General features: G+C 39.6%; 1 protein-coding gene and 1 long non-coding RNA gene across 2 annotated transcripts in view; one reads left to right on the forward strand and one right to left on the reverse strand.

Annotated features, from left to right (window-relative positions):
• Window positions 1–9714, reverse strand: part of negr1 (neuronal growth regulator 1) — a 192603-nt gene extending 182889 nt beyond the window's left edge. The window contains exon 1 of the mRNA XM_046048950.1: window positions 9238–9714. Coding sequence (XP_045904906.1) covers window positions 9238–9407 — 170 coding nt within the window. The 5' untranslated portion in view covers window positions 9408–9714. The remainder of the gene's footprint in view (window positions 1–9237) is intronic.
• Window positions 9715–11494: 1780 nt separating this feature from the next.
• LOC123970610 lies at window positions 11495–11913 on the forward strand. The gene is made up of 2 exons (XR_006825023.1): window positions 11495–11561; window positions 11791–11913. It is a non-coding gene; the product is annotated as an uncharacterized LOC123970610 (long non-coding RNA).
• Window positions 11914–17106: the final 5193 nt, after the last annotated feature.

Raw genomic sequence — 17106 nt, forward strand, 5'->3', positions numbered from 1 at the left:
CTCTACTCGACTCGGTTTGGCCGTGCTCCGTTTTCCATTGCAGATAGTACCCAGAGATAGTACTCCACAATGTAGCTGGTCGTCATAGCGACGCCACACACAACTGCCGTGATGTAATGTTCAATGCAACACTCACACCAGCAATCCACACAGCTTTCTCTTTACTTAAGTTAAAACGTTTCGACCTTACTCAGAATGTAAAGACAGATAAGCGGTATGAAAACCTTACAGCTGTGCTGCTTTTTCTCTGCCGTTGTTGCTGCAGCGGTCTGTGTGACGGTGGGAGCAGAGGGCTCTGTGAGCAGGCAGATGGCCGGTGTTGTGCCGAATTCTGCCTGCCAGCCGAGAATTGCATGCACCTCGCGGGTGATAATGGTCATTAATGCTGAGAAAAGAGGTGGATGGATTAAAAGCAGTATTTGGAGGTGGATGCAATTCTCAGGCAGGCAAAACTCGGCATAACACCTGCCTCGGGAGCTCCTCCCGCGGGTTGGCACAGGCTTCCCCTGCCTCATCTCCAAAAACATTCAAGCACATTTTTGTTCTGCCATCACTTCTCGTAAAACTGTCAATATTCGAAATCTACACAGTTGATTTATCACCTCAAAACTTCTCAGAAGTGGATTTAATGATGAAATTACATACGAAAACTGTAAAATATAAAACTTTCTGTTGCTGGGCTCTGTCTGGCGTGCGCAATGATGATAACAGTGAATAGTGACAATTCTCTCTGACCAATCAGCCGTCTGCTGTGTTTTCACGTCACATTTTAGTATCGCTTCAGCTCGCTTGGAACCTCGATGGAGGTGATACAAAAAAAAAGTACCTGGAAGCAGGTACAGGTACAACTTTTCCGCAATGGAAAACCAAACAAAGGCGAGTCGAGCTGAGTCGAGCTGGTACTACGCAGTGGAAAGGGGGCTTAAATGAAATGATTCATAAATTTGTTGTGCCAAGTTGTAAAGCTGGTGTTTTTATTTGTACATCTCTATTGTAATTGTAATATGTGATCAGGCTGTCTAAAAGCCTCAAGCCTCTGCCTCAAACAGGATAATTGATAATTTGATCACTGATAGGGCCCTAGGCTGCAGTTTATTCTTGTTATTTTCCAGCCCCTGATTTATTGTGATTCCTTTGATTAAGCCCACTGAGTCGCCTGCTGAATTTCATACAGAACAGAACGTGGCTATGCTAACATGCTGTAAATGAGCAGACCAAATACTGAAGACACAGAGCGAACTCTGGAGTGTTAGACAGAATAGCAGACAGCTCATCCATTACTAGGTAGTAACTGATCCCGACTACATTTGCCATGGCTGCTTACCTTTAGATGCAATTAAGGACCAGATAGTTGCAGAGAGAAAGATAGGTAGAGATAAGGTGAAACAGGGAAAGAAGGGGGTTAGAGACAGAAAAGAGTGGAGAAATAAAAGTCCCATTATGAACCGAAAAGCACCCTCTCAACCCCCCAAGTCTAAAATTAGAATCCTAATGAGTGGCAGTCTCACAAATCAGTTGATGAATTCGCTGTTTAACATTAGCACAGATTGAGTCAATCTCCCTGCCATGCTGTGGCTGGGACAAAGCTTGAAGCCTATTAATGTCAGTTTTCCCTTGTGGTTCCCTCTTTTTTCAGGAGCTTTGTGGTCTGTCATGGCCAAAATTTCAGTATTATTTATTTATTATCACATCACTAAACATACTATTAAACAATGGAGGTCGGGGCACCTTCAATTCAACACAACACCAAACTCTGACTGACATAGTGTTCTGTGTTTCCCATATAAGTCAAGTACTGAGGGGACTGTTTTAAATTACACTTGAGAAACACCAGATTTTGTTCCGTTTAATTGGATCACTGTGCAGTAACAAACCACTTGTGCCATCTGTGCAAAATACCAAAAAGTTAATACAATGTCATGAATATACAATTAAGCTGTAAGTATGCAATAGGGGTTCAATTTGTCAAAGCTGACTTTCATCAACCACAAAATGAAATGAAAAGATTTTTAGTACAAAATGTTTCAGTATTTCATCAGTACTGCAACACCACATAGGGGCGAGACTTACTGTACATAAAGTCTGAACAATATTAATGTATCAGTTTCACAAATAAGGCTTTTATTCATCTCCGTGCAGCACGACACTCCTCTTACCTTAACTCCTGACCCCACTAGAAACAAAAGGTAGCACTATTCTCAGTGATATTGATTTTCTCCACTGCTTCTTTCTCCATTTACTAATAATTACCAATGCAGACTCTCCAATTACTTGGCTCCAACAAACATTTACAGCAGTCTGAAATCCACACACTCATTATGCAGATGACAGAGAGAGAGAGAGAGAGAGAGAGAGAGAGAGAGAAAACAAAACCCAGAACCTGCTCAGAGCAACTCCAATTAAAATTCTTTAGCCATGCCAACATGGAGCCAAATGAATTATGACAATACGTACCTCCTTTAGCTGCTGGAGTTTCTAATCAATTGTGAGAGACCAGCCATCGTGAACATATGAGTGAGCTAACTGAAGTGCTAAAATAGAGATTACAGTCAATATCTTTCTTAATTTGAGGAATTTTCATGATTGTCTGTTGAAAACACTGACATAATTATAAGTCTTAGGAAATCTGAGTAGAGAAAAATGTGAGACACATAAGACACACTGATATTTGTCAAATCAGAGGAACAATGGGAGACAGAAAATATTAGGAAATTCTTCTTGTCTTTAAGAATACAACTTTACTACATTTCATATATTAGTTGGATTGTGAAAGCATTAACAGCTACAAAAGTTTTAGTCTGAAGGGGATGTGAGGTCACACATATCATATCCACCGTGTAGTGGAAAGCAGGCAAGCCAGCTTTACTGTTCCTAACTCTTAAATCATGGTTCAGAACAAATAAAACCCCAAGACACAAGACTAATGTTGAATTTCATTAAAGGACAAGAAAATACCCTCTACAAGAGCTGAAATCCCTCTGGATTGTTTTAATTCACTGAAGGCCATCGCTAAGGTAACCATATGTCAACACTTCTGATATATTATTCCCACGGGATCAAACTAATGCTTACCTGTAGTCCCTCCAGCCTCAAACCATGCTCACACATAAAGATCTTGCATTGAAGATAATGACATCAACCACTCTATCCTAAGGGAATATCTCCCATGGTGATAATTCAGTCTCACTTCTGCAACTCAACACTCATTGGACGGGGGCTTAAATCATTCCAAAACAGATTGCCTTGGTGAGATATATGGAGATTTTGATCAATCAAACATGGCATTGCATGACAGACTGGACTGAACAGAGCTGAATTCAGGGATATATATGATTATGCCTACTGCAGAGATTTCTGAGCAGGAAATGTCCCGATTCCCAGAAGCTTACTAAAGGTTGAGGTGTTTTCCATGCTCAGCATACCAAGCAAAGTGTACCACCCCTACGTCTGCACTCTTTGTTTCAAAGCTTCACCATCATTCAGGCTTCAAACTGTGATGTCAGCGGGTTTTGTCTATAACCTGCTGACATGGGGGGCATACCAAGACGTGCTGGTATATAACTAGGCTCAACTGAGGAGGCACAGACGAGATTAGGCAATGTTGTCAGAATTGCACAACTAATTATCATGAAACACAAGAGATGCTAACTGATTGATTAAGGACTTTAATTGAAGGGGCTCTGAGGAATCGTTTCAGCTCTCTGTGATGAAAGACTGGAAGTGTTGGCATATGATTTGGAGCAGAAAAGGCTGTACACTGTTCCACAAAAGAGCTGGTAAAAAGACATTTACTCTGAAATTGCTGTCAGAGAGAATAGCTTAATCTTCTACACAAAAAGACTATATATATCCACAAAAACATGAACAGAAACTGTTAGTTCTGATACAGCCTATTGAAAATCAATATGCATGTCGACTATCTGCTTAAGCAGTCTGTAAAAACACTTGATTGAAAGTACTCACACTCATGTAATGAAGACACTTGTAGCAAGTGGACAAATCACATCCCTATGCAATCTAAAGTGTAAACTTTCCAAGCCAAACCTGATGTGAAAGTCTCCCAACAGAGTGGACATGTTCTTCTGAAAAATTCAGTTTCAAGTAACTTTAAAATTGCCCAAAAGATAACCTGTGATTGCCTCTCCAGTCACTCTGTCAAGTTTAATTTTGAGGCTTATAGCTTTCTAACAACACAGAAACACTGCTCAGAGATTTTCCTGTAGAATTATTGCAATTATGTGGATGCTTACAGCTGGGGAACGGGTAAAAGCTCCATTTTCCATCCCAAATCATTTTCCCTATCCCCTATAATTGTAGTGATTATAAGAGTATTAGAAAGATGCTTTAAAACCTAGCATAGCATCTATTTCCCTCGAAGGATTTACCTTGAGAAAGCATTTCCATTTAGGCTTTAATTTACCGAGGCACTCAATCACTTTAGTGCTAATTGAAATATATTAGAAATAGAAATGCTTAATTTTTAGAAAGTACAATGGATTGACTTGCATGACAAATAATGACTATAAACGTAATCCAATTTCAAAACGGTTTACAGTGTGCAAATGTGGCTGTTAATATATGTTACCCCACGACATGAGGCCATACATCATGACATGTAACTATCTATGTAAAACGTGAATCGCCTTACCTTCCAGCACTATTTTGGATTTTCTGTATATCTCTTTAAAAAGAGATGAGTGCACTTCAACACACGCATCTGAACGGCTAACCTGGGCTAAATTGTACATCTACATAGCAATTTATCTCATGAACAGTGTACTTCTACACTGACTTTATAAAAAAAATACTAAAAGGTACACATATTTGAGATAATTCCTCCACACTGGGTGATGAATAAGTATCATTTTCAGAGGAATGTTTATTACCAAAAGTCTTGATATTAAAACTGGCTACACGGTCGTTCTGGGTAGTACTTATTTTTATAGATTGCTTTGCAACTTTATAAATTTTCATCTAAAGGAGATTAGGCTGCTTTTAGGAACAAGCTGAATGAGGAGTGGCGGAGGTTAACTGGAGGTCTTGAAAGAGGCAGCTGCGATGAAAGCCTTCTTAGCCACTGCTCTAGCATGTCACCTTTTTGCTGATTTTCATTTGTACTAAAGCACATCTATTACAAATGGATGCCAGAGTAATGAATCTGATGAATACTTTAGTATAGCAAGGTTCCCTTGAGACAGACTCTCGCGCTAGCAATATGTCTGCCTTCTACTGTTTAAAAGGAAAGGTCAGATTTTTGGACATAATACAGTATGAGTTTCTGACTGTTAGTAATTTCTATGCCTGGATGGCTCCATCTGGAAGCCCCTCCCCAATGGCAGCCCTTCCCCCACACCTATTGTTTTGCGTCATGATAGTGTCTATTCACTTGTCAATAAATGAGGTCAAATGACTTGCTTTACGCTTAGTCCTTGAGGTCCTTGAGACCATGATGAGCATAAGGACTGTGAAAGAGAGCAACACACATCGCATTAAACATGTGGTGCAGCAAACAGGAGAGAGGATTTGGGCGTTTAATCAACAGTGACAGACTCAGGTGTGGCCACAGATGTGTCATATGAGGTAAACCAGTTTTTTTCCCCAAATGAGTGCATGAAACTGCAGATATTTGGCAGCTAAGTGATGTGTTCAGAGCACACTATATGTGCTATATCTCCAACCAAGCTGTTGGAGATAAAGTAGCCTTGCTTATACTTTTTTTTACCAGAACTGGCTGTGGCCTAATTAAAAAAAGTGATGAAATGCAGAAAGTGAGGAGGGTGCTTCTCAGTCATGGTTAGGGTCTGTGTTAAGGAGACAGTCAACAATTCCTCCTTTAAATTGTGTCCTGTGGAGTTTGAACAGTCATTTAATGTTCCTCTTTTCCATCTTATGTTGATGGCATCTGCGCTGAGGTGGGGACACCAAGCCATTTAAACTAGATGTTGTCTCTGGCACAAGTGCTTATAGTAAATGTCAAGACCTTTCAGAGCCATAATAATGACACAGTTGAGGAAAATGATACATGGCATCGTTTTTGTCCCGGATAAGGCTAGAAAACACAGCCCCAGTACAATCATGTACAGCCAGAAAATATTTTCATCAACTGGTTGGTTGACATGAGGCAATGATTTTAGATTTATACAAATTCCAGACTTTCAAACTAGTGACAGGTCAATTTTGCACCATTACGGAGACTAAGGCCTGTGGTGCAGGTCTTATTTTGTGGCTGAGGGCCAAGTGTCAAACAAAATAACAAAAATAAGCAAGGATCATTGTCTTGCTTTTGGTCTGTACACCCTCGCTCCCGTTTATTTGCCTCGTTCCTATTGGCTGCCTTCGTAGAACTTAAAATGTAGCTTTTAAAGCACAATCAGTGTATCTTTTGCCTAGCACTCATACCCCAAGTCATACCTCAGTCATACCGAATATTTTCAGTGGGAAAATAGAAATATAGCTGATGGGCAAAGCACAGATCACCAAGATAGAACCACAGACATACTTTAAGAACAGTACTGCAAATTGTAAATGTATGGTAGCAGCCTATGCTTAAGATTTCAGTCTACTTTTTCTGTACTCGTAGTAGACTAAATTTACAGACACTCGCTCTTTGCTGTTGATTACAGCTGCTTATCCGTGTGGAAGAGGCTGCCACTGATATTCTGTGTTTCCTGACAGCACAAGAAACTGTTCTTTCATCTAGCTGTCCCCCTACAATTCATAGCCATATGAGTGATTTACTGGGAAGAGTCAAGCTTTATTCAAGTGAATCCAAATGACATGTAAAAGGATGGGGAAGAAAGGGATGAGCAGCTCCTCTAAACAGCATGTTCCCTATGGAAGCTCCCAGTATATTACAAAATGCAGCATATGTGCATAACTTGAATGCACTCATGTAGAAGCAGCAGCACGACTCATTCCAAATACAAGGGCCTTTTGTTAGAGGCTGAAAATGGCATTTAGGTAATCAAAAGATTGAAAGGGTGATGATACACATGTGGAGCGTTCCTCATCTTGAAGAGGCTCAAATCATTTAATTGATGTGGACCCACTGTCCAATGTGAATCAGGGCAGCAGTAATGCAGCGCTAAGAATTGAAAAGGTGGGGGGAATGAACATGTGACAGCAGACGCACCTCTCGGGAGCTACTCCATAATCCAGGGCCAGTGACTAATTGCGTGCTTCTGGGTTTGTCAGTATTTGAGAACACTCACATTTTTTAGCCAGCAATCAGCTTTGGGGCACAGCAAAATTGCTCTCTAATAGTCAGGGGCCTTAACAATAGAGAAACTCAACAAGCAAGCACTGTTTTCTGCACTGAGTTCTTATAAGAAATAGTTCATGATTTGATGCCCGGCTCTCAAGACCACTTAAAATTGTGGGGGGGGGGGGGGCTGGACAGACAGAGCCATGGTTCCTTGTGGTTTGAGAAAATGACTGTGCCAAGACAAAGCAGGCCTTTGTCATCGCTTCACAACAAAGTTTTGCAATGAGATGCAGTGAAGACAGGCAAGTAGAGCAGTTTAAGAGGTTTACAATCTCTATTAGGTCAACAGGTGCGAGGCACAGCAAATCGAGAACTTCACAGTGGTGGCATTCACATGATTGGAGAGAAGCCAAAGAATGGTTACAGCCAGTGTTGAATAACCCATTAATTAACAGTAAGGACCTGGCAATGAAAGCATCTTGAAAATGTTTTCCCTTATCCATTTCCTAGATTTCTAGATGGCATTTACTGAGGCGATGACCCGCTTGTTGAGAGTGTTGCCTTGTCCAGGGGGTGGGAGGCAACTTGTTTATTGAGCTGATTCATAGCATAGGGATAATCTCTGGTCCAATAAACCATTAGGATTGAGGCAAAGCTTCTGCCACTGATCACAGCCAAACCAGATTGACACCAGGGAATTAGACGCCCTGTCTAAAGAGACAGAGGCGTAAGTAGGCAACACACTAAAAACAATCAGTACTTAGCTTTTGCCAAGGTAACTCTGGGATGTGCATCATCACACATTTTAACCATCCACATAGTAAGACATTCATCTCCACACAGGCAGTGATGATGACCTGATGCCTCAGAAACATGTCCCAATCACGTATGAGACAATAATGACTAAAAGCCCACCTGAGTGGAACTCAGTCAGTCAGCTGCTCTGTATGCGGATCCACACGAAGCATCTCTCAGAGTTAACATCTACAGAATTCATATTGAAATGGGGCAGGCCTGCCCCCTCAGCATTTCCTCAAAGCATCAAAGCGGATATTTGATATTGGTAGAACAAGATATTATCACAGTCCTCCAAAGATTTTGCATCTTTTATTTCTGTGTTTTGTGTCAACCAAAGAGTTTTGAATTTTGAACAGACCACAAAGGCATTTTTGTAATTACAGCCAAAACAAAGCTGCAAGAGTGGTATATTGCAACTTGTGAATTAAATGATCTTTTGAAAAGTACTATCATTGTGTTACTATTTTGAAAATGTTTTTGCTGAAATTAAGAATATTTTGACAAAAACTCCTTAAAGCACTGGTCCAAACCACGCCCGTGCCTGTTAATTCAGTCCTTACTGGCCAGCTACCTGCGCAGCTGGCATCGTAGCGTACGTGATGGAGGGAGGATGGAGTGAGCGTCATTGCCATAACTCGACTCTGATCAACAGCGACCACAAACACACTCTAAAGCCTCGTTTTCAAACTGCGACATCACATTGCACATTCAGCAAAAACTGACAGAGTAATGTTAGCACTCACGATAAAAGCACGCTAGGCTCCATTTTGCACCTTTTAGCACTCGCAGCGTTTGAAACTGAATGAATGAACGAGCACAATGTCATCAAATAACGTAAGCGATAGGCAGTGGGGTAATGCTAATGTTGGTGATTCGGGCGATATCTGTCTCACCTACGAGCAGCTGTACAATCAAACGCACCACAAAATAACCCATCTTCTCTGTTAAATGATGCACACAAGGGGAAAGTATCTTGGCAAACTTTAGTAACCAGCCGAGCTGAAGAGCAGCGTCCTGTGTAGCTGCTCTGACCGCCCCCCGGTCAGGCGAAAACAAGGAGGGCATGGAGGGAAAACGGCCTGTTGTGTGTTTATCTGGGCGATAACCCGGTCTATAAAAGTAGTTCACAGACATCTTCAAAACGAAGAACTGGTGTTAAGAGTGTGTGCGGTTTGAGGCTTTAGCTCTGAGTGAGTGAGAGCGGGAGAAAGTGAAGTTGCGTTAGCTTGTTTTACCTCAGTAGAGCTGTGTCGCCTTGTCTGCTGACCACACTTTCAACCGAGGAATAGTCCACAGTTTGTCCAGCGGGCAAACAGGACGGCAGAAAGCAGCACAGGCTGAGAATAATCGCAGTAAGCCACTGACCAGAGACACAAGCATCCTGCACCACAATCATTATGTCCATCACAGCTGTATTTTGTTGCCGCTTTTCCCAAGTATTCTTGTTGCAAATAAAAAATTAATAAAAGAAGCGTGGGGTTGGCTTTTTAAAAAAAGAAAACCTTGACGCGAACGACGCGTTATTTCCACACTTCTCCTCCTCGGAGCCCCGTAAAGAAATGATCCGCTGTATAGTTTCCCAGGTTTGTTTTGCTGGATGTAGAGCCCACTGTACGGGGAAGTGTTACTCTCCAGTGGCTTGCACACCATCTAGTGAGGAAACGCGATGTAAAATGGGAGCAGACCTAGAAGCAGACAACCCCCAGGCTCTGATCCTGTTGCCATGCGGCCGTTTCCCGGGCAACCCGTTCCCAGTGGCTCGTGATGGAGCAATAAAACCGGTAGGTGTCGATACAACCCAGGATCAATTAAAGATATCGACTGGATAACCACCCCCTATTTATTCCCCATAAGGAAATTAACAATCTGAGCATTTGGTAGTGACGCAGGTCAATCCCATAGGAAAACCCTGGAAAAGATTTTGAGACTGATAATATAACAATGTCACAGACAATACTGTAAAACTTCAGTTAATAGCCTGGGCTTTTATTTTCTTAAAGGTTCAGTATTTCAGTAGTAGCCTACACGCTGTCTTGCCTCTTTTTTGGCTGTCAGTCACCAGCCTCAGCATCATCAAATTGTAGTAGGATAGTTCAGTGTTTAGTTATTGCTAACTTTTCAGAAATCAAAGCGAAAAACAACTAAATACTTTTAAAAAGTTATATTTGTAGTTGACGAATTTTGGCTTGTTTGTCCACCATTTTGTCCATTTTAAAGTGTACATTGGACATAAAGAAGTAGGCTATACAAAACTTTGATTTGTGCAAAATCACAGATCCCATATACATATTTTGCTAACATGTAATTTTTTAATATTATAAAGGTTAGCTTACTGTCCATGTAGAGTGAACTAGATGTCTGCGTGTTGTTTATATGCTCTCATAATGCTAATCCAACACATCTTTGAAGTAGTGTCCTCCATCTAGTGTCCATAAAAATTTTGTGCTCATTGTTTCTATAAATAAACTAAACAATTGAATTGTGGAGAATCTAACCGATCCAATGATGTGTATCATGTCCATATTGACAAACGTTTAAACCTTTATATTGTTATGCAGGGTGTACGCAGCTTAGAACCAGCTCAAGCAGGGGACCCAGTGGGCTTCAAGAGGTTTTTATACATCAAGAACTTCTATAAAAACCAGACCAGCCTTCTAATTGAGACCTGCGTTGATTTGTCAAAACTTGGAGCCACACCAGGCCAGTAAAAGGGACAGGCGTCTAATTGGGACTATGCTTTTAATTGAAGTTTTATGGTATTCAATTAATTTAGGCTCTGGAATTGTTAATGCATTGTATAAATGTGTCATTTTATATGAAATGGTAAAAAAAGTCCCTTTTGGAGATGTTAGAAATATTAGAGTGATATTTCATTAAGCAAAAACTGCAACAAGCATGTGGGAGCTCACACACACACAGGCCACAGAGAGAGAGAGAGGGAGGGAACATAGCCCTCTGCATTGTTTTGCGCTAAGCCTTTTGAGTTAACCTACATAATACTTAACAGACTGTATATCTGTATCCATGGAAATTACATACATTTCTATGAGGTGACATATTGGCATGGTCCCACTGGGTAATTGCAGATGACATAAGACTTGTTATGAACATAACAGCAATAAAAGGCACTAAATCTACCATGTAGTATGACAGCGTGTTTTTAAAATTGACTCAGTTTAAGATGTTACAAATTTACTCCTAATTTAACACTAATTTGGTACTGTAACTAGTATCCATGTAAAGTCTTTAAGTTACAGCTGTTATATCTGTTAATCCATAATGTAAGATGTCCCATTATTATTTTTCACCCATGCCACAATTTAATGGTGTTGTTTCAGCTTTTTTTATTTGTTGTTTTCCAGTTTTGAGTTTATTTCCCACATAAAAAGTATCCACTTATTTCCCCCTGAATTTTATATAACTCTTTCCCCAAGAGGATCAATATTGTTTCATGATATCTTATCTTAAAATCTTATCTCACAGGCCACAGAGCCAAGATTGCTGTCTGTGATGTTATCAAGATGCACTGTCTGGAGCCGCTCCATTGAAATTAAATGGGGTGAGTTGCTGTGAACTCCTCAACGGTTTGCTTCAATTTTTACACTAAAATAAGCTTTAAGGCTATTGCCTTTAGTTTAAAATAAAAAAAGGAGCCTTGCATTCTCCGTAAATTCATTCTGGGTGTTGTGAGAGTTGCCTTTCCATCGTTGATTGTTATTTATCTGAGGAGATACAATGTTTATTGTGGTGGTATGAGTGTAGGAGTTGGGACACATTTCTATTTGCAGGCTGAGACAGAGAGCCAGGAAGCTGGTTTCCAGAGGTTACAAGGGACATTTCATTGTGTTGGAAACGAGTCAACAGCCAATGTTCCATGACAAGCAGCATTAAAAGAGGGGGTGTGAAAAGTTCATCTTGTCACAAACACAATTCTGATTTGCATAACTGAAGCTCCCTCTACTGTTAATAGCTGTGATAATACCATTAATACCAACACTTATACTCTGGTTTTGTGACAGAGCTGTTTTGGGCTGAAACAGGAAGATATTTTCCATCTTTCTCTTATCAGTCACAAAGTTGAATTTTTTTTCTCTGTGAGCCCTTCAAGTTACCTCAGAAAATGAACCTTTCCATGCATGAAAGCTATAATTACAGTGACTCCATTTAGTGTTAGTGCACTGTGCAGAGGTTGGAGAAGACTGGCAGCCTCTAATATTCAACTCATAATAACCTCAGAAATTATGAGCAAGATGAAAGAGATCAGGCACTGGACTATCACAACGTCTGAGCTGTTTTTTTGAGGAATGGATACCTCAGATGTAGTTTTCATAACCAGCTGTCTTTTAAAAAGCCAAAATGAAATCAGTGTATGCATTTGCTTTAATAGGTAGTAAAACAACTGACAAGAAACTGACCATTTTTCTCAGGACGACTTGTTTGCCTAAAAGGTTTAAATGTACTTCCTCAAGTATTAATCCAAAATTAATTGCCTTGTTTGTCTGTTTTAGAGGTTATGGAGAATATCTGCTGCATTAAAACTGTGGTTAATGCCTTAACTGTATGTTAATATGCTGCATATGCTGCCTTATTTTGACCATTCTGAGTAAATGATGAGCTTGGACCAAAAAGCTAATAAAAAAGAAATCTTTATTGTTGTCTGATTATTTTGTTCAGGTATGTTTGGCTTTACACACAATATCAAGCTCAGTTTATGGGACAAATTTAACACAAGTAATGCATCATATTGAAAGCTATTGTTTCCTGAAGTTGGCAAGTGCATGGTCATTTTTCTGTAATAGTGATTTGTTTGGCTATTATGAAAATGGATGACATCCTACAGGGAAGTGTGCCAATCAATCCCAACACACACCAACAGCAAAATGCAGTTCTATTAAATGCATCCCCGCAGCCTGCAGGTTTACAGGACATAAGAAAGATCCACAAGGCTTAATTGATCCCCCATGTTTTAGTTACAAGTATACAAACACTGAATTTTAATAAACTAAATAATTATAAAGCTTCATGTAGAACCGCATCCCCATCTCCAGTTTTAAATTGAGATTGTCTTATTTATTACATAGCAAATGGGCAATACTGACTGAGTGCATAATGAACAAATACATGTATTCTCAGTAAATTCACTAACCATATGAATTATTCATTCAGATTTCCATTGACATCCTCTGGTACAAGACAGCAAATCAGTATTTTTAAGTGGATATCTACTTTTCTAGTCTTCCACCAAACACATTAACAATTAATATCAACATTTCCTCACAGATGTGAAACAGAGGTTACTGAAACTCTCCTGCAACTTCTTATCTGCAACTATCCCTGGTCACAAGATTGCAGCGCAGTGACTCCCTTCAAGCACTGATGCCTCAGAAAATGAAGTGGGGCCACGTTCTTTTAAAAGAAAAATTAATATCGCCAAACAATGTCATGCACAGAAGAGACGTTAATTATTTTTTACTGACATTTCAATAAAAGAGAACAAAATATGTCAAAGTGTAAGAATTTACCTGCAACAAGACAGTGGTTTGATTAACCTTTGATAGTCTACACCGTGAGGTGTGATAGATTTGGAGCTTTCTGGCAGATGGCAGAGGATTACAGCAAAAAGTAGACTAGCAAATTCAGAAACTACATCATCTCAGCTATGACATTCAGCTTTCAAAAAAGGCTGACCTGACTTTCTAGGAAACACAAAACAAGGAAACCTTAATGCCTTTTCTTTTGCCCTGAGTTCTTCACCTAAAAAATTCCATTACAGTATGGCATAGTTCAACAACTGCCACTTGTCTGAGTAGAGAGCAATGTATTACATTTCTCAAACTGTGCCTTACTGTCAAAGTCCAAATGCACATTTATAACATAGATATAGTGGACAAAACACATTTTAAATGAACTATAGAGTTTGATATATGTAGCCCTGCAGCAGTGATTTATTTTGAGCCTGTCCTTTCTTTACTTTTCCTGCACTGCCTGTGTGGGACAAAACCTACAGCACTCATGAGTCAAAACTGATTTGTTCTTTCAGACGGCACCTACCACATTTCATACATGGTAGATAGTTCAAAAAGCTCTCCTGAGTCATTAAATATAGCAAGAAGCTGATCTTTCATCCCCAAGAGTGCCGTTCACTATGAACTTTCGATCAGCATGTGCAGAAAAGCCATACAAGTAAAATTAAAAGAGGGCGGGAGAGAAAAGTTCATCTTGTCCCAAAATATGTTGAGAATATGCAGCACTGGGGAATTACAGACATCTTTATAGTTTTTTGTTAACTCTCATCGCTTAAATGTGGAGCAGCTGTCTGAAACAGTTGAGTGCCCAGTTGGCTGGATGCAGAGTGGTCCGTGGTGTATCAAGTGTGCTTTAGGCTACATAATAATGAGACTCTGGGAGCCAACAGTGGATGAAGCTACAGATGAAACCACCATAACACTAAACTGATAATTTACTGATCATAAGCACCCAAACATGTTATACAGCACAACAATTTGTACTTGCACTTGTAATTTCATTAGTCCCACATAAACAAGAATTACTTTTTAATATACAACTTTAAGGCAGATAAAAAGCGTAGACTAGATCAGATAAGTATGCCGTAAGATAAATGTGTCAAAATGTGGCCCCCTGTGTGGAACTTGTGCCAAGGGGTTCTTTCATTTATTTATTTCAAGATGTCACTAACACTGGTCAAGCAACCTTGAGGGGCAGGGTCAACCATAATGATTGATTGTTCCAGATATTTAGACCAAAGCCATTGATTCAGACCATAGACTGAATGCAAAGTTGGGTCATTTACTGTTGGGGTAGTCAGAAGCTTTGGAGCAAAATTACGATGGCATTGATTTGGAATCCTGTTTTTGGCCACCTGGTCCTTCTAGTTCAGTTTTTAGTCTACACCAACTCCTTAGAAAAATATCTGTTTTTTATTTGCAGCTAAATACTCCTTCATGTTCACCTGATACGTCATTAACTTTGTCCATCTGCCCTTTGGTGCTGGGCAGGTAGCATACAGTGGTTTGTCAGGTTTTCTTTTTTCTTTTGCTTGTTTCCAGCTGCCTGCTAGAGCTGGAAACAAGGTTGATGAGAGTGGACTTGGGTCCAAAATAGACTGAAAGCATCCTTTGAGCTGATTGAAATTGGGTGGTAAGTCTTTGAAGGTTCGCCACTACAAGCGGCCCCACATTACACATACTGTAGTAATTTGATCCACTGTTACTATAAAAGATATTAATTAGTGCAGCTTTAAAATTGGGCGTATGGCTTTAACTGATGACGTCATTCCTAAATGTTACCTTTACTCTTTAGTAGATGTGTGTTTAGTGTTAGTTAGTGTTGTTTAGTCATTACTGTCGTACTGAATTTTTAGTAATGAACAAAGTAGCTTTTTTGCATAGCAGTGTAAACCATCTAAGAACTTCACTGTGTGGGAAAGAAAGTGTAACATTGCCTCCCTGCTCCCTAGGTTTTCTTTCCTGTGTTCCGTTCAAACACGAGCCACAGGCAAAGCAGCAGCTCCTGTTTGTTTTCTTTGATTGTGTGAACTAGCATGGCAAAGCCCCCCTCTGTACCAAAATTACATTGCATAAATGTTTAGCGTCTTTACCAAGATTAAACACTTTGAATCATCCCTGTTTCTTTGAAGAAACCTTCTTTGGTACAAGTTATAATAAAATTAGTTGCAATATTTTGAATAGTGTTCAAGACAAGAATGAAACAAGGTCAATTCAAATTCATAAATTACTTTAATGAGCAAAGGGCTACAATGTAGAATACATATTGTGCTGTGTTTGATTTATTTCCCTGTGAAAAAAAAAATACATTTATTAAGCAGAATGAGTACAGTGAATATTCACTCAGGCAGCGGGAAGTTTTAGCTGAGCAGTCACCTAGAAAGTACTCTTTAGTTCATTGTGCTTTATTGGTTGCTGTTCTATAGTATCTCCGAAAGGATGTTGTCTGTGGAGAGCACTTTTCAGACAAAACATGTTGATGGCTGTATGATTATACATAAAAGTTGTTAAAACTTGGGGAATATTCTATACTGTTTTCATGCTGCCAGTGTAGCTAAGGTACTCCCTTGGATTGTGCATTTTGTGCTACCATCTTAGTCATAATCACAGGAGAAGAATACTTCATCTTTGACTATATCGCTTTCTCTGTAGTCACTTTGAAGCAGAGAACATAAAAGACAAGCTTTTTGCAGTACATTTTTGGACTGATGAATGAAGGTGCCACCACTGGGTGTCTGGATGAAGTTTGATCTTGAATGTCAACTAAACACTTAACAATACTAGATATCTAGATGTGACCATGAAAATCATGGATAGACTCAAGCAAAAGTTAGCATAAGCCCCATTTAATACCAATCTGTTCCCTTGTTATGCATTATTCCTTGCAGCTGAGATAGTTATACATGCAAGGGTGATCTGTCCACTGGAGCTGATTGACACTCACCAGGTTTTAATCTTCATCATCATCTCTTCATTCTTACACTTGTCTGTGAGCATAACATAAAACATCATAATTACCTTCATTGAAGCATTTGGCTCCAGCAGAGGTTTCTTTGACTGCAGCCTGTCAAGCCTCGAGGCAGCGTTAATATTGCATGTAGCAAACCTAGCGGCAGTTGATTCTTTTAGGGAAAGTTTTTTTTCTGGTCAAAACAGTCTTTGTCTCTTCATTGCTACCTTGATAGTTCTGCTTGCCTTCCAATGCTTTGCCTTCACTCAAAGTTCTTGATGCAGTATGAGCCTTAAGTTAAATGAGAATGAAATTAAATTGTTGTTTTATTGCAACAAGGGTGTCTTTCAAAGTAAACTTATTTTTAAATAATAAATGTGCTTACTGTACCTCTGCCCCTCTTTAATGTCACAACTGTCAATAAAAGAGAACTTTGGGAAGGATTTTTATTTAGAATTTCAGATTTTTGTCACAAACGTATGACTTTATATGACTGTATATTGGTACAATTTCTGAATATTTCCCCCTCCTCCGTAATCTTTTTTTTAATCTCCAATGGTCCTAAAACACCGTTCTTCTGAAGGTTTCTTTCAAAATAAATATAGGCATCATCAAATAACTACATACAT

This window comes from Micropterus dolomieu, linkage group LG05 (assembly GCF_021292245.1).
Source record: "Micropterus dolomieu isolate WLL.071019.BEF.003 ecotype Adirondacks linkage group LG05, ASM2129224v1, whole genome shotgun sequence".
NCBI lineage: Eukaryota > Metazoa > Chordata > Actinopteri > Centrarchiformes > Centrarchidae > Micropterus > Micropterus dolomieu.